General features: G+C 33.9%; 1 protein-coding gene across 1 annotated transcript in view; it reads left to right on the forward strand.

Moving 5' to 3' along the window:
* The first annotated feature begins 362 nt into the window (after positions 1 to 362).
* Positions 363 to 26,277, forward strand: part of LOC149554814 (FMN-linked oxidoreductases superfamily protein) — a 74,332-nt gene continuing 48,417 nt past the window's right edge. The window contains exon 1 of the mRNA XM_089828828.1: positions 363 to 826. Coding sequence (XP_089684954.1) covers positions 542 to 826 — 285 coding nt within the window. The 5' untranslated portion in view covers positions 363 to 541. The remainder of the gene's footprint in view (positions 827 to 26,277) is intronic.

The following is a 26,277-nucleotide window of genomic DNA, read 5'->3' on the forward strand; positions in this document are numbered from 1 at the left end:
TTATTACTCTGATTTTTGGTTCAGCCAGAATTTGATGGTCAATTTGCGAACCCAAAAATTTATGTTTTCTAAAATAAATAAAAGTGGAATAGGAATACGTATTCCAATTCTATCTATTTGGGTGGAATTGCAAAACTTCATTTTTGAACCAAAATTAGAACACGTATTCTTATTTTACTTGGTATTCCAATTCCGATTTGATGCATCCAAACGAAGAATTGAATTTTTTAAGAATTTACATATGCCTATAACGCTTGTATCCCTCTTGCCAAACGGCCCTTATCACTCCGTTCTAATCAACGGTTCCATATGCATAAATTTGGGAGACAGATAAATATCATAATATTCGACCGGAATAATCCACAGCAGAAACCCAAACCCCAGCTACGCTCAGTGAAACTAAGACGTTTGTGTAAAACCTTGCTGAATATGGTGCAGCCACTAAACTCTGCAATCATAACACAAAATCTAATACCATTGTCGTAGAATGTAGATTAATTTTAAAAAAATCAATAGCTTCCTCGTATCACAACTACTTTACATGGAAACCCAAGTAGCAGACGTCCTTCTCTCAGAAGTTGTGTCTGAACATGTGGGTACTGATAAAGAAGATGCAACCAAAGTGGGCTCTGCTTGTTTGGCCAAATCTGGCGACGGTGGCGAAACTTTGGATTACCCAAGTGCAGAAGAGTTGGTTTCCAAAGCCCGGGCTCCCGTTAAGAAGGAATATGTGAGGGCTGCTCCCGTTGTAAGGCCTATTAATGAATGTAAGAAAGTCTCTACGGAGAAAAAATCGAAAAGGCAGCTCAAAAAAGAGAGGCAACAGGTAGGATTCATTTTTATATTTTTTATATTACTCAGTTAAAAGTTTTGCTATTTTGACCAACAAAATAGTTTTTGCAAATGAAATGTAATTCGTTTCGCATGGTTTGAATGGGCAACAGTCTTGCTGCACATTTTACAAATATTTTTTTGGTACGAATTTTATATTTTCAACCCCTTAAAAAAACTAACAGCTTTTTTTAAGTGAGCATTGCATCAAATGAATTAATCTGGGCCCATCAGAGCCAATAGTGTAAGGATCACAAAACTCATAGCTCCTATTAGAGCATAATCTTGCCATACTGTGAAACCACAGTTCTTGGAAACCTATCAACTAACAAGGGGAAGTGCTGCCATGGCAGAACAATTAACTAATGAACTTAGAAATATCATGGAACAAACCCATCAAACCTTAGCAAGCCAAATAGAAAAGTCAAACCAAGCACTTCTCCGGACATTTTAAAACATGGGGAACTTCATAAATAACGTCAAGAACAATACTTCTAATGGGAGAGACTTAAGCTTGAACCACTCAGAAAATAATGGGGCTTCAATATCTAGAGTACCCAATCTCCTTTTTAACCTAGAGAGGATATCCCAATGGAGGAAGGAGTGGGTCAAATAACCAATAATGCTATTGAGAATGCTAGAGCTTATGTAAGCCTTGGACCAAATATTAGGGAATTAGTATTATTTAGGGAATTTTGTGAAGCTAACAAATAAGGGAAAGAATTCCTCCAACTAAAGCCTTAAGAATAAAGTAAATGAACGCTCCCAAATTTTGATGGATTGGGAAAAATTACGGCTCATTATTGGCTGCAGAAATTGAATACTTATTTCACCCTTAGCCCTATGACCAAAGGGGATGCACTTCAATTCATGATCCTTCATTTAGAGGGATTGGTGCATGAGTGGTGGCACCACGAATCCACACTCAAGGACATCAAAATGTCACCTTTTATGAAGATTTCTCACAACGGCTTATTAAAAGATTTGACAGAAGACACCCCTAAGAGAATTTTAAGAAATGGACTCAAATAAAACAACAAGGAGTAGTGGAAGATTACATAGCATAATTTCAGAAACTTCAGTTTAGGTTATAGGAGTAGATGATGACCGCCTCGTTTACCTATTCGTAGAGGGATTGAACAACTCACTAGAGGGACTAGTAAGCGTCCTCAAACCATTATCTGAAGAGGATGCTTTTGAAATAGCCATAAGATTGGAACCCTCATCTTCAAGTAACAAACCATTAGTTAATCACAACAAACAATCCCACTCGAAAGAGAAGTCTTCCAAAAGGTTTCTTACCCTAATAGAACGTGATGAGCTAAGGAAAAACAACTTATGGTCTCAATGCAAAGGACCATGGGAATAGGGCCATAACTGCAACAAAAGGGAAAGCCTTGTAAAGGAAAACCCATGCCGTAGTTGCAATGAGGAATGGGTACCCGCACATAAATGCAAAAAGTGTTAATATTTGAACCATAATGTCTCTAAAGAAATCAACTGAAACCCAAAACACAAAGAACAGTAGAGACTCAAAAGACTTATCTTGGGAAAACCCTCCACTTGAGGGTGAGACACCCGACCCACCAAATTTTGACACCTTGATTGAGTTCTCAAACAAATGTTAAAGTATATAGCTTCGTTAGACAATCTCTGTGATTGATGATATGAGAATACAGATGATATGAGAATACATATACATATATACATATACATATACATATACATATACATATACATATACATACATACATATATATATATATCAGTATGATCTACGTACTTCACATGCGTGCGTGCACACACATAATGCAATTGAATAATATTCTGCATATGATAATCACTGCATGTGTGAAATAATCCGGACCCGAGATGTAGCAACATATATTAAATCAAAACATGCTGTAACGTGGAAAAATGATGACTGTTGTTCTAATCCAGCCTAACCCAGCATTTAACTCCTTCACGATATAGCATTGGCAACATGTAGCAATGGGAAAAACTCATGAAAATAATTCAGACATCACCAAATACTTGAAACACATTCAATCATATAACCACTATGAAATCTGAATATTAGTCTTAGAGTTTTATACAAACAAAATGCGAGTAAAATAGGTAAAGGAACCTGGTACTGCTGAGAGAAGCTGACTGTTCATGCGTCCTAGTGTGGAGGGAATCCGTATCAATGGATTCACGTCTGCTTGCAGCAGTTGACAGCTACATTTTGGCTGGGCCTGCCCTGTCCGAACATGACCTTAGCAACCAGTGCGTGGGACTGTCAATGCCACCGCGATTGCTGCTAGGGATGGCTGTAGGGCTTCCGACGTCAATTACTTCCACAAACTCTGTTATACTTCTGCACTTCTGCACAGGAGTTAGCCATAATACCACTATTGACCCCTGCTGATGGTGATTCTACTTCCCCCATGGATTATAGTCTGTAGTCTGTTCTGTTGTTATTATCGTTTACGATTCAATCTGCACACTTCCAACTTCACAAATGAAGGAGACTGACCCTACGACATTTCCAACTAGGGTAGAGAAATAACAAGTGCTTTTTACTGTTAACCAACTTACTTCTGAAAGCAGGCTCGTCTGAACCAAAGTATTATTCTGCAAACTCGTACCTGAACCAGGACAATATTAGAAGAGATTATTGGGCTATGTCCAGTCTTCTAATTCTTCTTAAGGGGTTTTGTCCTTAAGAAAACTAGTCACATTTAAGCAACCAAATTTATCTTTCAATATATGGATATATTTCATGGTCTCAATCCCAAGGAAGCTCATCCTTTTATAACCTTGATATGAGGGAAAGTACAAAGAACTAGGCAATGTGGGATAAAAACCATTTTCGTCTTTTAGTCACTTAAGTTACTTTTGTTATAAAAATGATTTTGAAGTCATAAAGTAACTTTATAAACTAAAGTGACTTAACTATGGAAAAGCTCCTCAACTTAAATATTTCCCAAATGAAACCAAATAAATTCCTATGACTGGCTGGCATCCTCTAGATTGATGCCCTTAGCCTATCCAAATGGAAAGATAGACCAACAAGGCGCTAGAAAGGCCTAGCGCAGAGAAGGGGACATTACAATGTGAGCCATTTTAATATATATACTTCCATCTGAGATCATATCTCAATAATGATCGAACAATATTCTGATCCTTATTTGTTTAGATCAATATCGATCTATATAATATCATTTTCGGGCTGTGAATGGAACGACTTTGTTATAGTTGTTAGTGCTAGTCTAGACTTTGTGATGTCTAACTAATACTGATAAAGTATGATATTGAAACACTGAACATGTATGACGATGAATGGGCATGTCTCCATTTGGAGACATGACCATTCTTCGTTACACCCTTCCTTTATATATATATATATATATATATATATATATATATATATATATATATATATATATATATATATATATATATATATATATATATATTCTCAATCTGATCAATATTGCTAAGCATCAAAATTGATAAATGCAAGGCATATCTGAAGTATATAAGCATCTCAAATTAAAGAATATTTCCATTATATCACTGAGAATTAAATATATAGAATCGGCAAAACAAATCTGCTATTAGTCAACATTGTTCATACATAGTCTGAAATTTGATACAAACTTAAAACTTTACATGGTATCAGAGCCTTGTTAAGGAACGATCAGATTGAGGATTCAGATTTATACCTTGAATTACAATCACATATTATTCTTCTAAAGATGTCAAACATGATAAGATTTGAAGATCGTCTTGCAAATGTTGACAACTTTTCATCCTGGAAACTTCGAATAATAATGTTACTAAAAGAGAAGAAGCTAGAATCTTTTGCGAAAGAAGAAAAGGAAGAACCAAAGGATGATCTAGAGAAAACTCAATGGATTGAGAACAATGAGAAAGCCATGAAAATTATAGTGGTTGCAGTTCGGGATCATAAAGTACCTATTGTGGCAAAGCATGAAACAACATATCACATGTTCAAAGCCCTTCAAAATGCATTTGTAGTTAATAATACTGGTAGAAGAGTTGCCCTTAAGAGACAAATGAATCATATAAGCATGAATAAAGGAGAATCAGTTGGATATGAAATTGACAATCAAGAGTTATCTCTAATAGCATTACGAGGACTACCAAATTCATGGGAACCATTTGTTCAGGGTATAAGTGGAAGATCTAAACTTCCAAAGTTAGATCGATTAAGATCCAATTGTCTTCAAGAAGAGTCGAGACAAATAACTAAAGGAAAACAAAAACCCATAGATGAAGACATTCATCTTCTCAATACCAGCTCTCATAAGAAGGGTAAGGAGAAGAACCTTAAAAGAAAAGGAAAATTTCATGGAAAGGGATCTTCAAAACAAAAGAAAGACTTGTCTAAAATTCAATGTTTTAGATGCGATCAATATGGACATTTTGCACTAAATTGTCCTGATCGATCAAAACGTCAAGCATCATTTGCGAAAATTGATAAGTCAAACGATGATCAAGATCCTGAAAAGTATGCCTTCTACTCAGCTTTGTCTGGTCAATTGTCAAACAAATCTAATACTTGGATAATTGACAGTGGATCTTCAAGACACATCATAGGATATCAAGACAATTTAGAAAGCATGCAAATAGAAACAGATGAAGAAGTTACAATTGGAGATGATTTTGCACATTCCATAAAGGGATGGGACCTGCACTATCAAACTGAAATTTGAAAACACTATTCAACTCTCTGGAGTATTATATGTACGACGTATTAAAAAGCAACCTTATATCTATATCAGCCCTTGAAGACGATGGATACACAGTTACATTCATGGAAGGTAAAGTACTAGCATGGGCAAAGAATTGAACTATAAAGAAGGCTCAAATAATAGGTATGAGACAAGGACTATAATATGAACTTTGCACTAAATCAAACCAAGCTCTCATTCATGAGACCTCAGACTCTAATGAAATTTGGCATTAGAGGTTAGGTCATATCAACTTTCATGCCCTAAACTCCATGGGGAAGTTAGTAACTGGACTACCTTAATTAAGTCAATTTCATAATGAAACTTGTAAAGGTTGTGCCTTGGGGAAAAACAATTTTTTTTTCATTTCCTATTAGTTTGAGTAATTCTAAAGATGTGTTAGAATCGATACACTATGACCTATGTGGACCCATGTTGACACCATCCATGGGAGGATTCTTGTACTATGTGATAGTTGTTGATGAATTCTCAAGGAAGACATGGATATACTTTCTTAAATGCAAGGAATCAAAAGAAATTCTTAGAAAGTTTAGAGAATTCAAGGCTATCATTGAAAACTCCATTCGAAAGAAAATCAAAATTCTAAGAATAGATAATGGGATAGAATACACTTCTGAAATATTCAAAGAATTCTGTTCAAATTCTGGGATTAAGAGGGAGTTCATAGTTCCTTACAACCCTCAACAAAATGGGGTTGCCGAAAGGAAAAATAGAACTATCGTAGAAGCTGCTAGGTATTATATATGATCAACATTTGAGTATGTCATTTTGGGCTGAAGCCTCTAATACAACAATCTACATTCAAAACAGATGTTCTCACTCACACTTGGACGACAGATCTCTTGAAGAAGCCTTTTTTGGTATAAAACCAAACATTAGTTATTTGAGGATATTTGGATGTCTTGTTTATATCCATGTAAGTAAAGAGAAAAGGACAAAATTATGACCTACTGGAAGGAAAGAAATTCTTATTGGTTATAGTGAATCTACAAAGGGTTACAAAGTATACATGGACAAAATCAAATAGAACTCAATAGATATGTTATATTTGAAGAAAACATTAGGTTCAAATCAAATAGAGATGTATGATACACCTAAACCCATAGAAGAAGTTCCTACTCCTAAGATTCAAAGGGAGTACCCTGAAGAGACTTCAAATGAAAATGAGATCCTTTTAGAGATTCAAGAAGAGAATCTTAACAATAGTCCTAAGAGGCCACTTTGGGCAAGAAAGATAATAAAGGAAGGGGATCAATTTGCAAGACCTAAAGGGACATGTAGAGAGAGCAAAAGACCTTGCAAATTAACATGCAATGCTTTAACGTGTGAGATTCCTAACTCTGAACCTTCTAATATTTTCAAAGCTATCAAGCATCAAGTTTGGAAAGATGCTATGATAGAGGAATATCAGTGAATACTAAAAAATGATGTTTGGGATATAGTTCCTAGAACTAAAGGGAAATTTGTTGTTTCATCCAAATGGCTCTTCAAAGTTAAGTATGTTGCAGAAGGCAGCAAAAGACACGTTATGTAGCTAGAGGATTCTCCCAAAAGGAAGGAATAGACTTTGAAGAAACTTTTGCATTGGTTGCTAGATATATCTCAGTTAGAGCAGTAATAGCCGTTGCAGCTACCAAAGGTTGGAAAATCCATCAAATAGATGTAAAAACTGCCATTGTAAATGGAACTATTGAGGAAGAAGTATGTTTGGAGCAACCTGAAGGCTTTGTGATTCATAATGCAACTACTCATATTCGTAAATTGAAGAAAGCTCTATATGGACTCAAATAGGCTCCCCAAGCCTGGTATGAAAGGATTGACAAATACCTACTAAGTCTTGGATTCTCCAAGAATGATGCTGATCCAAATCTTTATTTTAAAGTGACTAATGCTAATATGTTGATTTTAATCCTTTATGTTGATGAACTTCTGATTACAGGGGAAGAGCACCTCATTAATCAGTGTAGATAGAATTGGCTTTTGAATTTGACACGAAGAACTTAGGGATTCTTCATTATTTCCTTGGATTGGAAGTCCAACAGAAGTCAGGGAATATCTTTCTACATCAGGATAAGTACACTCTTGATATTCAGAAAAGATTTGGAATGTGGAACTATCGATCTATGTCAACACCTATGGAAACCAAATTACACAAACTAAAAGAAGCAATTGCCAAATCTAGACTAGTAGATCCTACCCTATATAGATAGATAATTGGATCTCTGATGTACCTTGTGAACAGTTGACCGGATATCTACTATGCTGTGAATGCATTGAGCTAGTTCATGTGTGAACCTTGAGAAGTACATCTTGCTGTTTTGAAGCATTTATTGAGGTACCTTCAGGGTACCATTGGGTATGGACTTAAATATGAGAATACCAATTTGGAACTGCATGAATATACCAATTCTGATTGGGCCGAAAGTGTGACAGATCGGAAAAGTACATCAGAATGTTGTTTCAGTTTAGGATCAGTTATGATCTCATGGATTTGTAGGAAGCAATCTTCAGTTGCTGAGAGTTCAACTGAGGTAAAATACATTGCAGCAACAATGGGAGCAAGAGAAGAAGTGTGGCTTTGAAAACTGCTTGTGAGTCTATGTAATGTCCCCTTTTTAGCATTCGTAGCATGATGTTGTCGTTAGCCTATTTTCCACGGTCCCGTAGGCTAACCAGGACATTAAAGGGGCTTAGAGGCTATTTGGCCTAGATAGTTTCAGTTGTAGGTCTTTTTGAGGGGTTTTGAGGCAACTTTGGGCATACTTACTATTTATAGTAAGTCATCTTGGATATGGTCGGACATCCAGTGGCAGTGGTATGTCAATGGTAATTGTTTAAAATCGGCAAGAAGACTTGTTTATCATTGATAAGATTTGTTATGCATTGATAAAGCTATTTTATAAAGTTAAATTTAAATATTTAACTTTATTAATGCATAGACTATAGTTTGTGGGAAATATTTAAATTAAAAGAGTCCCCTTTATTTTATAACACATTGGAGACATAAGTTACATAAAGGGAGTGATGTTTTATCCCACATTGAGAAAACGAAGGATTGAGCTCTTGTGAGAACACTATAAAAGAAAGGGAAGAGCTTCTTTTTAGTAGGCTTGGAAATATCAAAGAAATTGGAAATTTTTTTGGAGATTATGTCTCAATAGTTTGAAGGATGAAATCCCTTCACGTTGGAAATCTTGACGCCATTAAAAGATATGGTCTTGAGATTCAACAGGGTAGCAGTCTGAAAAAGCAGTCCAAAAAAGTGGAACCGAAAAAGCAGGTTGAAAAAGCAGTCCGAAAAAGCGGAACCGAAAAAAGCAGGCCGAAAAAGCAGTTCGAAAAAGAAAATTGGAAAAGCAAAGCAGAAGGGGCAGCATTGAAGAAAATTATTACAGCCATCTACCACCAGGTTCCTTTATTAGTATTGTTTTTTTAGGGTGTTATAAGTTTCAGCTGTAAGTGTGCATTATACCAGCATTATCATTTTGTAATCCATGTAAATGCCAAAAGTCTTGGCCATATTTCATGAGCATTGTATTAGAAATTTCATTGCAAATTAAGAAGATAATAGTTGCTGGTGTCATTTAAGCAATTCAATATCATTATTTATCAGTTAGTTAGTTTGTGTAAAAATGCCAGTTGGCTGTAGGTGTTCATTTCTCATGCTTAGATCATATATATGCACTGAATATTGTCAAAATTAGTAGCACACTCATGTTAGGCCATTGTGTAGTCCATTTGGAGTCTTCTAGCACAAGATTCTCACTGATGCAAATTGAAAAAGAGTCATGTAAAGCCAACTGAAATACTATATCAGTCATGCGTCCCTTGCATGTGAATTGTTTGATGAAATTCCTTGAGCTTTCATCAGCATTTTTTTGAAAGCAGATTTGAGGAGGGTTATCACAGTTTATTTGGTGAGCCTCTGAAGCCTACCATCATTCATTGCGATAACCAAAGTTGCATCAAGTTATCCGTGAATCCGGTATTTCATGGTAGATCAGAGCATATAGAGATCCCTTACCACTACGTAAGAGATATGGTGGAAAGAAGAACTATCCAATTGGAGTACTAGTGATCAAACAACTGACATTCTCACCAAGCCTCTTCCAAAAGTGAAAGTTGATCACTTTAGAAAGAAACTTGGTATGGTTGAAATGTAAGCTTTTGAGATTAAGTCTCAAAATTGTATTAATATTTATAAAGATGTTTGAAGTCTAAACTCTTTTATCATATGTGCGACTATGATTTATGGGTCTATCCCATATACATTATTAAAAGGTGATCTTTTAATGATGAATTGTTGACTCTAACATTATAAGGTGACGACTTTATAATGATTAGATTACTATCATAATGAATATTCATGGACATTTTGTGATAGTTAAAAAGACATATTGATAGATATCATGAGACGTGATATCAGTAGATCATCTTTATGTTCTCTTATCATGGTGGATATTATGAGGACTTAATATCTATGGATTTACCATGATCCCTTATGGTAGAGATCATGAGGCGTGATTTCAGAGCACATACCATAAATTAGAAGAATATAATGTGACTTGATGTTCTTAAGCATTTCCTTTGATATCACAAGCTAGGTGATATCATTTTTAAATAAGAACTTGTTGATGTATACATATCTATATGTATACTTTGTCTTCCCCAACTAAGAGGGAGTGTTAAAGTATGTAGCTTTGGTTAGACAATCTATGTGATTGATGATACAAGAATACATACATATGTATATATCAGTATGATCTCTACACACACACACACACATATAGAATGCAATTGAATAATACTCTGCATATCTATGTTCATATATAGACTTTCATTTAAGATCGTATCTTCGTAATAATCGAGCAGTATTCTGATCCTTGTTTAGATCAAATATCATTTTCAGGCTGTGAATGGAATGACTTTGTTATAGTCGTTAGTGTTAGTTTAGACTTTGTGATGTCTATCTAATACCGATCAAGTATGATATTGAAACATCGAACAGGTGTAATGATGAATGGTCATGTCTCCATTCAGCATCGCACCCTTCATTAACATATATATATATATATATATATATATATATATATATATATATATATATATATATATATATATATATATACACACACACACTCAATCTGATCAATATTGCTAATGTAGCACCCCACCAGGGAACGCAAAAGAAATTAACCTAATATGTCACTAAGTTTGCCAAACATTTTTTTTGAAAGATTAAAACAACAAGAGATAACATAGTGGAAGCAATAACTCACATACATACAAACAATCGATAAACATATTAGATCTCTTAAGGGTTCCATGTTGTTGAATCACATATATAAGTTTCGTTAAGGCTAAATCTGATACATAACAAAATCCTCATCATAGAATAACCATAAGTACGGATCAATGAAATAATATACAATTACATAAGATGCCACATGGCATAACCCAAAATGCATAATCATCCTCTATACAAGTCACAGGGTATGAAATGCTAAAAGAATATACATCTTGAATAAATACATCTCATAAGATCTCCACTAATCAAGTATAGTACAACAAAATATGACCATCGAACATAAACACAAGATCAGAAGAATAGAACATTTGCACAAGTACATCCAATAACAACATCCAACTGTCGGATCTCAATGGTATAAGAAACACTACCACCCAACCTCTTAGAACCTAAATGGCCCACTCCCGTCGTGCTGAGGAGATAATCTCAAGACCCATATAGATATCAATCCCAAAAGTCATAACCATTATCTAGGTCAAGGAAATCCTGATAGCAATCTATCTCAAAGGTACAAATACACAAGTAACATCTAAACCCAGAGTCAACATAGACACGTAGGATATCTACTATGTAAGTGGGCAAGTGTCATCACATGAGCCAACTCTAAGGTTACCCTGGCAGCCTCTCTGGACTCCGGCCCCCTAGTGACTCTATGTGGCATCAATATCCTTTCTTACAGACAAGGTACACTAACAAGGCAAGGTCGCAACCAAGCATCCTCTCTATTTCCATCCTAGCCTGCACTAGTACTCGAGACATGGGCGAGGAAATCCACTCACTCTTGTTAATTCATTTAAAACCCATTTAATGAAATGTTATCATTTATTTATACAACCTTCAATGGGTTACCTAGGCAACCTCTTGAGGGCTTCGGCCTCCATTGCAAGCCACTTCCCAACATGCATAAAGATAACCTACCCTAAGCTCATAGCAGAATGTCTCATCAAGTCATAATGACCACATCAATCTTATACAAGCAATTGGATATCACAATATAAACACTGATCAAAACCTCAGATCAAATCACCTAACCATGACATCACATACAACATCATAAAACAATAACTCCCAGCCCTCTGGTAAACATCCAAAACTGGTCAACATAATAAGTCAAACCCAACCCCAACATAAAATAAACCATACATCACATCAAGTATTTAACCAAGTGTAGTTTCAGAGTTCATTTGTTTTGAAATCGTAAAAGTTCGATTTACAAATGGGTTCAAGTTTTCGTTTTCAAAGTGTTATATTTGATACAGTTTTCAAGCATAATAAAATTTCTTTAGTATAAAAATCATTTTCATATAAAACTAAACCATTTTTACAATAACATCCTAATTGAATTTTTTTTCTTAAATACAATTGAAATTCATCTTTAATTTAATTTAAAAAAAATAAAAATAAAACAAAACAAAATAATATATTATAAAACAAAAATCTTCTAATTATTATTATTAAAATTTAATAATAATTAATAATAATAATAAAATTATTAATAAAGTAATATACATTAATTTATTAACAATAATAATAATTAAATTAAATAATATAATAAAAATTGATAATAATAATAACAACAATATTAATTATATTAATATAATTAAATAAGTTAATAAAAAAAAACATGCGATAACAAAAATCGCAAACCCATATTGGGGTGGTTGCTTAGCGGCCTGGCTGCTTTGGTAGCATTCCCTGCTATTGTAACCGGGGGGAGGTCACGGCCCCTCCAATTTTTTTAATATAAAATAATAAAATGCCCCTAATTTTATAGATATATAAAATTATTGATAAGGGCTTGGTATGCGACTGTTTCCAGTAGGCCCTTGTTTTTAAAAAAAGAAGATAACAATGGTTTTCTCAGATGAATCACCAATTTAATACAGATCTGATTCTCCAAAACAAACCCTAGTTTTGTTGATAACCCAAACATAATTTTGCAACACGAGGGTTTCCAATTAGATTTTTGTTCATAGACGTTTCAATAATGAGGAGTAGTAATTACTCAAGCAAGGGTTTCAAACAAAGCCATTTCTAAATCAAGATTCTCAAACAAGCACGAAGAAGATAAAGGAAAGATTTAAAAAAAACAACTATTATAATCTCAAGCAACATTCCTACCTCGATCTAATACTAGCCAGATGAATGTTTGGAGATTGCAAGAATTCCCGTATTCTCGAAATTTGCTCCTCCAAACTTGTGTGGAGAAATGTGCTCTAATTTCTTAATAAAGAGCTTTCTCCTTTAGGGTTTCAGTTTTACGAACACGCAAAGCCTTTTTATTTATTTATTAATTTATTTTAATTTCATGTGCAAACTTTTTGTGTTTTAATTAAAATAAACTTTATTTAATTTATTCTCTCTTGCTTTTATTAAATAACAAGACGTATTTTAAGAGTATATTTATTAATTTAACTAATAATAATATTTAGAGTTCATTATTAAAATGAAACTCTTAAATAAATTATTATTAAATTAAATAAATATAATTATGTTAAATTTGGAACTTTCATTAAATATTTTAAATTTAATTCTTCTATTTAAATAATTTCTCAATTAATTTTTTTTTTGATCAGTAAACGGCCAAAGGCTTTGATTATATATATTGAATTTTAATAAATTTCCAAAATTACTCCGTTCAAACGGGCACTGTTAGGAAAGAATATAGAAGAAAACCTTCAGTCTAGCCTGGGACCATAGTCCTATATAAAATACAATAATAAAAGGGGCATACCCCAGTTTTTAATTCTTTATTTACACCTCTATTTCTTATATTAAGCATTGGCAGGTGCAGTGTCAACCTTTGTAATAGGTGATATCATTGAATATGATCTGAACCCGTCTCCTAAATTTCTCAATTAATTAAGTATAATTAAAAATTGATTTTTCTTTATACATTTTTTGTTGAATTAAATCATTTAATATTCTCTTTATTGATTTAATTATAACTGAAAATCACAACAGACCCACAAATTTGGATAAGAAAACCTATCTGAAAGACAAAGTACAGATTCAAACTCAAAGGTCAAAATCTTGAATTCACATCACTTGATGAATTCAGAAGGGTAAATAACTTAGATACTTGTCATATTTTCTAGGACAATTGGCTTAGGTTTAGGATTTGGACTCGAGAACTATCTCCCCTCTTTACCATTTATATTCTGCGATAGGGCACGCTCATCTTGGCAATTCGAGGAAGTTGATGCCTGGTATCTGCAATTTGCATAAAAGTCGAACACACACACACACACACACACACACACACATATATATATTAAACAAGGAATGGCAGGGAGTGGTGCACCGTGTAGATCCTGACTAGTAGGTGACTATGACTCCCTCAACCACATCAGAAACATCAAACATAAAATAAAACATTCATGTACACCATACACATGCAAGTATGGGGTAAGTGTAACAAATGGATTTTCATATTGAAAACAAAGACGATTTAAACTAAAAACTCACAACATTCATAAATATACAATTGAATCCTTTTCACATGACATTAATTGCCATTAACAATTAACTGAAAATAATTGTATTCATGATCATCTGAAATAACTAGATTACGATCAATTAAGCATAACTGTATTCATGATCAACTGAAATAACTAGATCAACGATTAGCTAATCATAACTGTATTTATGATCATTTGAAATAGCTAGATTAACGATTAACTAATTATAATTGTATTCATGATCAACTAAAATAACTATCCTTTTTACACACGAGTAAAGTAAATGCTTAACAAGGAAAGAAAGAAGTACATACAAGATTCATCTGGAGGATTTTTAACTGGTTGTGCAAGCTTCAGCTTTGGTGAAAGGAGAAGTATTGACATAGGCTTAACCTCCCAACCTCAGACCATACTTATCCCCACACATTCTATTAAATTAGAATGGCCCTCCCTACTTCAGGATTGGGCTTGAGATGTTTTTGCTTTTGCATCATATGATCAACAACTCCTAAACCAATAATCTTTGGAATGGTTTAAGTGTTGATCTTCCCCTATCGTAGTCATTGATATGGAACTTTGAGGTGGCTCCAATAGTTATGAAGATATTGTTAAATGGTATTTCTTAATTGACTTATTTGATCATAGTGAGTATGATTGTATTTGAACTCACAACCTTAAATGGTTGAAGCATACATTTAATAAGTGATAAATTAAGAGTTAATAATTGAAACATTAGTATTATTGATCATTATATTGAGATTTGATTACTAATAAAAATAAAAATGTTATGTTTTATTTATTTTAAATTTATTGTTATTCATTATTAAATATTATTCCTTATAAGAGACAATTATCATGAAGTCAATATGAAGATCTTATCCATAATTCTATTATAAGCATACATTTATATACTTATATATTTGAATATATATTCATCACTTAATCATGTTTTCAGGCTTCATCATTACCTGATATATAACAGTCTGATCTATTTTTTGCTAGAATTGCCGACTGTACTCAATCTACAGTCTACAATCTTTGTTTTCTATTCTCTTTAATATGGTTCCCTTCTATTGATTAAAATGACTCATTACTTTGTATTTACCTTGCAGGATGGCAAGATCATAGCTCTAATAACACTTGTAATGTTCCTTGTTGAGACTTTACTCAATTTATCCTAAATTTCTCAATTAGGGTTTGGGTTGTAATGTCCCCTGATAGGATTAGTTATTCATCTTGCTAGATTTAAGCTATCTTAATACTCATATCCAACCTTGTTACTAAACCAGCTCAAGATAGAAGGATTAGGTGTTAACTAGGTTGTCTAGATACCAACTTTGCGATCGATTTCCTCAAAGTTTATAGATCCAAGCCCTTAAGCCTTTCTTGGAACGATGCCTGCAAGGCACTTGAGGTCATTGATCCCCAACTATCCTGGGACAAAGATCCGTTGCTTGGATTTATACAAGACCTTCCTTTTTAACACTTCAGTCTTCCCTTCTTAACCAAATAGTAAATAGGATTGAATATGATTAATGATAAATATTACTTATGTGCTTAAGTATCTATATCAATAATTTAATAGTATTAATATATGTCTATGCATTTATTATCTTATTATATATCCTTTGTACATAGTATTAATATAGTGTTAGTCTAACACTTTCCTTAGCTTTAGTCTTAATTTTTTTTACATTATTCTTTGTTTCAGAAATAAATAAAAAATTTACGATCATCTAAATCCACGATATCTTTTCATTATTCTTTTTTTTTTTTTGCTTGAATGCACACTTATTCATCTATATATCTTTTCCCAATGAATGTGTTTCCTAATAGGCACACCTCATCATGTTTTATCGCACCCTTCCATAATAGGAGGAAATATTGATTTTTAACTTTGAATACTAATCAATCACCCTTTAATCACTGTGTAATTTCTGTGGTCTTCAGTCGATAACCATCTACATGGGCTATGCATACGATGGAAGATGCAGAGTGGGCCATTATTCTGTCTTGATAATCTATATCATTATTCTTTCATATTTTGAGCAGCTGCATTTTAGGGGAAGTGTTTACTATGTTGTATTTGGGCTATCTTTCCATTGTACTCTGTCATTCAACACTTATGATGATCCGATATTACATAGAAAATAATCGATCCGTTGTATGCTATCATTCAACACTTATGTTGATCCAGTATTACATAAAAATAATTGTTGACAATTATAGTCTATTGTCAAATGGATTCTATAAAACATTGATATCGCGTGTGCTGATCGAAAGCCTAATTGCTAATTATCTTCTTCTGTCAATTGAATCATTGTATTATTTATATAGACTAGCTTTATATAAATTTCATCTCTATGATTAATTTGTATGTTTGTTGATTAACGTTAACCTCATAATTTCTATTCAATTAGACAATTCTTTCCTAAACTGATAATCTTTGGAGTGGTTTATGTATTAATCTTCCCATATCATAGTCAGAGACATGGAACTTTTAGGTGGCTCCAATAGTTATGAAGATATTATTAAATGATATTTCTTAATTGACTTATTTGATCATAGTAAGTATGATTGTATTTGACCTCACAACCTTAAGTGGTTGAAGCACACATTTAAGAAGTGATATATTCGGAGTTAATAATTGAAACACTAATATTTATTGATTATTCTATTAAGAATTGATTACTAACTAAATTAAAGTATTGTACACGTTTTTTTTTTTTTTTTTTTTTTTTAAAACATTTTAAATTATATTTCTTATAAGAGACAATCATCATTAAGGCTTTCAAGAAGGGACATGGCAAATTACCACCCCCTATAGACATCCTCAAAGATATAAAGATGAAATTGAAAAAACTATCAGAAAACTCTAGAGATGGGACACATCCAGCCTAGCTCAAGCCCTTTTGCATCGTCAATTTTAGTTGTAATTGTGAAAAAATATTGTGGAAGGGTCTCAATGACTCCTCCCACCTTGTGCAAACTTCTAAGGAACACTAATGGTTTTCATATCAATATCTCCTCTTCAATCCCATCAAATGGATGTAAACTAAAGATTTAATATCAATTGAAGTTAAGTGTTTTCAATTATAGGCTTCGTTAATGTTTTGCCTAGAAATAAAGATAAAAAACAATAAACAAAATGAAGAACAATAAGACACATAGAGACACAACAACTTATCTTGGGAAAATCCTCCAACTTGACGGGGAAACCCTAGCCACACCAAAAAATATCTCTTTTAATAAATAACAGAGGTTCAAGTATAGTGCTTTCAGGTTCAAGTATAGTGCTTTCAACTGAATACAATACTTATGACACAAAGCAATCATATATATGTGTGTGTGTGTATTGAATTGAGAGACTTTTCATATTATAATTGAAAGTCTCTTCATTTTCCAACGAGTCTCTTCATATTTCCAAATGCGAGTTTCTTCATATTTCCAAATGCATGTCTCTTTGCACGTCACTTGTTTTTTCATTTAATAAAATGTCAAATATATAGGGTGAGACACCTCACACACCTTGGATGCCATGTCGTGCTCACTTGTTTGTAAGAAAGATACAAATGAATATGATAGAAACACCATCGAAAATCTTTTCTCTAGCTTTTGACGCAATACAAAGGCATTGTCAATTTCAGTAATAATATGGCAATATCAAAGGTAAAGATCACTTTTCATATTATAATTGAAAGTCTCTTCATTTTCCAACGAGTCTCTTCATATTTCCAAATGCGAGTTTCTTCATATTTCCAAATGCATGTCTCTTTGCACGTCACTTGTTTTTTCATTTAATAAAATGTCAGATATTTAGGGTGAGACACCTCACACACCTTGGATGCCATGTCGTGCTCACTTGTTTGTAAGAAAGATACAAATGAATATGACAGAAACACCATCGAAAATCTTTTCTCTAGCTTTTGACGCAATACAAAGGCATTGTCAATTTCAATAATAATATGGCAATATCAAAGGTAAAGATCTCTATCACAACTATGTTCTTCAATACTCCCTTCTTAGCAAGAGAGAGATCTCTAGTATAACAAATTCATTAAATATCATCACATATTTTCTCAAGAAAACATTGTTATCTCAGCATAACACCATTCACCATAGCTTCTTCTAGGGGGTGAACCATAAAAGCATAAGATTAAAGTCATGGAGTCACACATATGACTTCCACCATGCCTACTCTTAGAGGGTGGACCTACCATACCCACTCACAGAGGGTGGAATTAATGCTAAACATATGACTTCCACCATGCCTACTCCTAGAGAGTGGACCTACCATACCCACTCGCAGAGGGTGGAATTAATGCTTTCACCTCAAACTTCTCCCAGCAAAGAATGCATTTCCACCATGCGTACTTGTTGAGGGTGGATCCACCATACCTACTTGCAGAGGGTGGAATGAGGGCTTTCATTTGAGACTTTCTCAGAGAAGAATGTAGCTCCATCATGCCTACTTGCAGAGGGTGGATCCACCATATCTACTTGTAGAGTGTGGAACAAGGGATTTCATCTCAAACTTCCCTCACATAGAAGAATTCATTAAGAACACGTGTAAGAATAATTGAGACTTTCTCTCAAAAGAGACTCCCTCTCAGGAGGGGCAACATTCTCATTGCTTTGATTATCACAATAAGAGTGTTGATTTCGACCAAATAGGGAGCTTTAGCAGTCACACTGCCACACAAGCTTGTAGAGAATTAGGCATTCTCCCACTGTCATGCAGATTCCTTTGAAGCTGAATAGTCTTCCTCTTCAAGGAAACTAATTATAATAACAACTTTTATATGATCTTCCTTTTTAATGAAGATATGTATCATCAATCGAGTCCCATGATTACAAGCAGTTTTCCAATGTTCATTTCTATGGTCTACATGACTTAGCATATAATCTCTCATCATTTTATTGCTTCTTGATTTGTCTTGCAACCAAGAGAGATTAATAATAATTCATAAAATCAACCTATCATGAAGAGTAGTATAGAGATTAATGCTAAAACCATACACTATTCCAAATGATATAACAAAAAATCATGATCAATATTCAAAGATATGATCATAGAATATATATCTCTTTGTAGTCTAATCTTAGCACACTCAAATATGGATCAATACACAATGATCGCTTTTAACAAAATTGAACAATAAATGCAAATCAACATCCATATGATGATCATAGCACTTGCTAAACTGCATGCGACCATAACAACCAAATCACTAAGTCCAATCTTGACATAGACATTGTAGCCATTTGGGTACACTCTAGATAACACACCTCCTTAGCTGTATTGGTCCATGGAAGCTTACTCGAAGGGCATCCTTACTTGGACCAAGACACCACTTTGAGCTCAAATTAAGTGGTCAACATGAAGACATGAAACACCTGATAGAAGGAAGAGACAAGCTGATGTGTGCGAGAGAATATGACGGACCAAACACCTGGATGTAACAAACACTTGGATGTAATGAACACTAGAGGGTAGCCAAATACATCACAGCTGAAGCTGAAAGCACATGAGAACATGGCAAGATGAAGGCACATGACAAACAACACATATTGTGATATTGCTATCAAGATTTAACTGTGATTTTGAGTCAAACTCATTGACCCATGTTTCATGAGTAGTGATTCAACATGAATCCATCTCTCATGAGAATAAATGGAACACTTAGCACTCATTGGATCTAGGTGATGCTCACAGGGGTGAAGCACCGAGACTTCCCGGGACGTCACCCATCCCAGTGCTACTCCAGCCTAAGTGTGCTTAACTACGGAGTTTCCTCCATGCTTAAACCCAAAGCTTGCAACCCCATTTGCAAAACCTTCACCAAGTGTTGTGCCTTATGAACCATTCATTAGAAAGCCCCTTGAGCTCATCAATTGATAAGTAGGAGATAATTTCCACAACAAGTCAAATTGTGATATTGCTATCAGGATTTAATTGTGTGATTTTGAGTCAAACTCATTGACCCGTGTTTTATGAGTAGTGATTCAACATGAATCCATCTCTCATGATAATAAATGGAACACTTAGCACTCGTTGGATCTAGGTGATGCTCACAAGGGCGAAGCACTGGGACTTCAAAGGAGGTCACCCTCATGAAACATGGGTCAATGAGTTTGACTCAAAATCACACAGTTAAATCCTGATAGCAATATCACAATTTGACTTGCTGTGGGAATTATCTCCTACTTATCAAACAACACATATAGCAAATGGAATCTAAGAGGAGCCATCAACTAAGAATGCACAAAGATTTTATGAAAACTATAGTCTTTTTCATAAACAGCCCCAAGGAATCCATGAACACGAATAGGACTAGCAACAGAAGATATTAGAGCTTTTGAACTCAGTCCATTCATCGAACATAATTTATGCTCACTGCTAAATGTTCATAATCTCCGCCCGCTGCTAAAAAATACTGATGCAAATATATGCTGCATACTATATCTCTATCAAGATCTGACAAGAACGAATAAATGCTCTTACAAACAGAATATATCTAGAGACACCACTGCATACAAAACCATATACATGTTCTCCTTATTTTCCAATAACTCAATATTCTTGACCGAAGCAAGCAGAGAGACGCCGAAAACCAAAAGATGTATTTTTGGTATCCACGCGGCTAGCAATCAAAACAAAGAGGCACAGACAGAATCAGTGACACCAATTTATGAAGGAGATGAACCAAAGAAATAATCATAAATGATAGTCATATGATCACCAACAATTTATATAGTGTGATATTGCTATCAGGATTCAACTGTGTAGTTTTTGAGTCAAATTCATTGACCCATGTTTCATGAGTTGTGGTTCACATGAACCCATCTCTGATGAGTATATAGAGTGCCACGTAGGAAATGAAAATGAGAAGAAGAAAAAAATCAAAATAAGAAGCTTGATGACAAATATGAATTGTGGGAAGAAGATAGTAACATATGCATGAAACTTCAATAAGAGAGAACCCTTCCATGAGGGAAAATGCGAACATATATGAGCAGAACAATATGGATAGATTGCACAGCAGCATATGAGCTACACCAAAAAGAGGATCAACAAATAGCATCGTTAGATAAATAACAAGAACCAAAAGAGAACCATTACTGAAAATGAACCAGGCAACATCGCATCATAAGAGGTAATGGTCTATCTTGCAACTACAATATTCAACACATACAGATTACCTACAAAATACTCATTGCAATCTGTAATAGATCACAAACTAAAGAACAAGAGAAACTCCTTTATCACTGTTATCTAACCAGGCTTTGATACCATGCTAATGTTTTGGCCATAAATAAAGATAAACAACAATAAACAAAATGAAGAACAATAGCAGACATAGAGAGACAACTATTTATCTTGGGAAAACCCTCCAACTTGAGAGGAAAAACCCGGCCACACCAAAAAGTATCTTTTAAATTAAATAATAGAGGCTCAAGTACAATGCTTTCAATTGAAGACAATACTTGTATATATATGTATGTATCTAAGTATATATATTGAATTGAGAGAGACTTCATTTTCCAAATGCAAGTCTCTTCATATTTCCGAACACATGTTTCTTTGTGTAAAGTTTCTGCAAATTCTGCTACCAATCAGATTGAGATAATATCTTCTTCTATGCTTGCTGAAGAGGATCTTCTATAACCAGGCTTGAACGAAGTGATACCAATAATATAAATATTATTCGTGAAATGTTTTATCTCTGCAAGTATTCGTCTAGGGCAGTATTGTTAAAGGAGTAGATTATTTGTTATTTTGTGTGTCCTTTATCTACCACCACACCCTATATAAATACGGCAACCAAAGGGCATGTACCTTGAAGGGACATGATCCTATCTAGGTCGACCCATAATTGTATTCTCATAATCGGCGCCAAAGGAAGAATAGGTTTGTAATCAAACTTAACTAAGATTAGTTAAGTTAATACTCAAATACAGTTATTCCAAAGGAGACGTCGATCATGCCTAGACAATGAACAATTATATATAGGCCTTCATAAGGCATTCCATGCATGATAAGCTCTGTGCGATCTGTACAATTAGATTAGTATGGTAATTGAAGTTACAGATTTAACACCCCATCTTAACTTGATAATCATACTGAGAGATAACATATCTAGCATCATCAATTACGATGAATAAGCATAGATTGATACTGTATATCCATCTGAATCTTCTAAGTATATGGTATCATCGAACACATGATACTATGTCATATTACTATACCTGTGATATGACTTATCGTTGATACTAGTGATAATAGTATTTCAAAGCATACAACATACAGGATAAAATCCAAAGGGTGATTAAATTCTTCATTTATCCAAGTTGTGACTCATAGGTACTGGCAGTCCTATATCACAAAATGATTTTGAGTTTAAGATCTACCGGAATACAGGATAAAATCCGGAGAATAATTAAATTCTTCATTTATCCAAATTGTGACTTGTAGACATAGAAATGTCTACATCACAATATAATTTTTAACTCATCTAGATCGGACAGTAGTTCTCTACTGTTCAACACATTATCTAAGAGATCGTCATCTCTCAGAATGTCTTTTATACAAGTGTTCATTATCTCAGAGATCGTCACCTCTTAGATAATGAATACAAATGGTGAAGTCGATAGCAGTCAATAGCCTGACAATTAAAATTTATTTTATCAATAATATAAAGAATACAAATGTTTTATAATTCAACCATACCAAGTCTTTTCTTAAAGCGATCTATCTTCACTCGAGAGAGAGGTTTGGTAAGAATATTTGCTGTCTGATCTGCAGTGCAAATGTACTCTAATTTTATGGTATTCCTGTCTACCATGTCTCTTACATAATGGTAAGGAATTTCAATATGCTTGGACCTGTCATGGAAAACTGGATTCACAGAAAGCTTGATGGAGCTCTAATTATCACAATGAATAATAGTAGGATTCATGGGTTGACCAAATAATCCCACAAGTAACTTTCTAAGCCAAATTGCTTCTCGAGAGGCCATTGATGTTGCAATGTATTAAGCTTCTGTGGAACTTAGTGCTATTGATGACTGCTTTCTGCATACCCATGATATCATTGCTGATCCTAAACTGAAATAACATCCTAAAGTGCTTTTTCTATCATTAACACTTCCACCCCAATCTGAGTCTGTGAATCCATGCAAGTCCAAGTCAACTTTCTCATATTTGAGCCCAAGGTTAAGAGTGCCTTGTAAGTATCTCTGAATGTGTTTAATTGCAACTAGGTGAATCTCCTTTGGGTCACACATAAACTGACTTAAGGCATTAACAACATAGCAAATATCAGGTCTTATATTTACCAAGTACATAAGAGACCCAATCATCTGTCTATAAAGAGTAAAATCTATGGAGGGTGATGGGTGATTCTACTGCTGCTTCCTTAAGTTGATGTAGATTAGTCTCCATTGGAGAAGACATAGGTCTACAGTTCCACATTCCAAATCTCTTCAAGATGTCTAATGTATACTTTTCTTAATTAAGTATGATGCTGTCAGAATTCTACCATACTTCCAGTGCTAGGAAGTAATGAAGGAGTCCTAAATCTTTCATTTCAAATTCTCTGATTAGATCTTTCTTGCATTGATCTATAAGATGATCATCACCTGTAACTAGTAAATCATCAACATATAGTATCAAAATTATCATATCATCTTTATCCTTTTTATAATAGAGATTTGGATCAGCCTCATTCTTTGAGAATCCTAAATTGGTGAGCTACTTATCAATTCTATCATACCAGGCCCTTGGAGCCTGTTTAAGCCCATACAGAGCTTTCTTGAGCTTGCAAACAAAAACTTTAGGATTATGAATTTCAAATCCTTCGGGTTGTTCCAAAAATACCTCTTCTGTAATCTTTCCATTCAGAAATGTTGTTTTTACATCCATCTGATGTACTTTTCGTCCCTTAGATGTTGCAATAGCTAGTACTACTCTTACAGAGGAGTATCTGGCAACAGGAGCAAAGGTTTCTTCATAATCAATTCCCTCTTTCTAAGAGAATCCCCTGGCTACAAATCTGGCTTTATATTTTTTGATGTTACTGTTAGCAGCATGCTTGATTTTGAATATCCACTTAGAAGAAACAACGGATTTTCCTTCAAGTCTTGGAACAATTTCCCAAACATCATTCTTAATAATGGATTGGTATTCTTCCATCGTAGCATCTTTTCAAGTTGTATGTTTAATAGCATTTGAAACATTGGTTGGTTTTGATTTAGATAAATCACTCATGTTTGGTGCATAACTAGAAAATCTTTTGGGTCTTTTGCTTTTTTTGAAGGTTCTAGCTGGCATAGTGAAGTCTTGTGCTTCCTCTAGTGTCATAATGGCCCAAAGTGGTCTTTTCTTTGGATTTTTAGTTTCCTCACAATTAAGATTTTGAATTTCATCTTCAATTTTTTCAATGTTCTCCCTTTGAAACTCAGATTCAATATTTTCTTTAGAACTAGGTAAGGGAGAGGGATCTTCAGAACTTAGGGCTCTTTTGAATGCTAAATCTTCTTCAAATATTACATCCCTCCTAAATTCAATATTTTTCTGACTAGGTATGAAAATCCTATATGCTTTAGATGTTTCACTATACCCAACAAAAATACCTTTCTTCTCGGAGGGTTCTAACTTATTGCTCTTTTATTTTGTAATATGTATATATACTAGGCACCCAAATATCCTAAGATGGCTTATATAAGCTTTAACCTTAGTAAAGACTTCTTTAGGACTTTTATCTCTAAGGTAGGAGTGAGGATTTTTGTTTTGAATATATGCAACAGTACAAGAGGCTTTTGCCCAAAGATAATATTCTAAATTTTGATCAAATATCATAGCTCTTGTTGCTTCTATAATTGTTCTATTCTTCCTTTTTGCTACTTTGTTTTGTTGCGGGTTATAAGGAACAATATATTCCCACTTAATTCTTACTTCTTTACAAAACTCTTTAAACAAATCTGAAGTATATTCCCCTCCATTATCAGTTCTAAGAGTTTTAATTTTGTGCTTTGATAAGTTTTCAGTTAAGGTTTTTAATTCTTTAAATCTCTTAAGAATTTCTTCTGATTCTTTACATTTTAAGAAGTAAATCCAAGTTTTCCTAGAGAAGTTATCAATAAAAAGTATATAGTATTAAAATCCTCCAAGAGAAGGAACATACATAGGTCCACATAAATTTGAGTGGACTAATTTCAAAACTTTTTTAGTTTTCCTAGTGCTATCATGAAATGGACTTTTAGCGTTCTTACCTAGAGCGCATCCTTTGCATATGCTTGAATGATCTTTATTCAACTTAGGTAAACTAGTAACCATCTTCTCCATAGTCGATAACATTTTGAAATTTAGATGTCCTAACCTTCTGTGCCATATTTTATTTATATCAGTAGCTTCATGAATTAAGGCTTGAATAGGTTGCCTAAGTTCAGTATTTAATTTATACAAGTATCCCTTTCTTTGACCAATCATCTTTGATTTCTTAAATGAAGAGTTCTTAGACGAGGTCATTACTTTACTATTCATGAATGCAACATTATGTCCATCATCTTCAAGTGCTGTAATAGAGATTAGATTCCTTTTTATTCTTGATACGTAGAGTACTCCTTTGAGATGTAGGGGACTACCCGATTTCAGTTTCAAGGTGCAATTCCCAATTCCTTTGACTGAATGAGCTGAATTGTCACCGATGGTAACTTTGCCATCAACTTCTTTTGATATAGAGTCTAGTGCTTTTTTGTATCCTGTAATGTGTCGAGATGATCCACTATCAATCACCAATGCTTTGCTTGATACTTCATTTGATAGTGCAGAATACATTACACGATTCTCAGGATCAGAGTTATCTTCTTTCCTAGTAATATTTGTACAGTTTACTTGCTGCTTTGTATTCTTA

Source organism: Cupressus sempervirens, chromosome 5 (assembly GCF_028749045.1).
Source record: "Cupressus sempervirens isolate cs-2001-9-10 chromosome 5, ASM2874904v1, whole genome shotgun sequence".
Classification (NCBI taxonomy): Eukaryota; Viridiplantae; Streptophyta; class Pinopsida; order Cupressales; family Cupressaceae; genus Cupressus; species Cupressus sempervirens.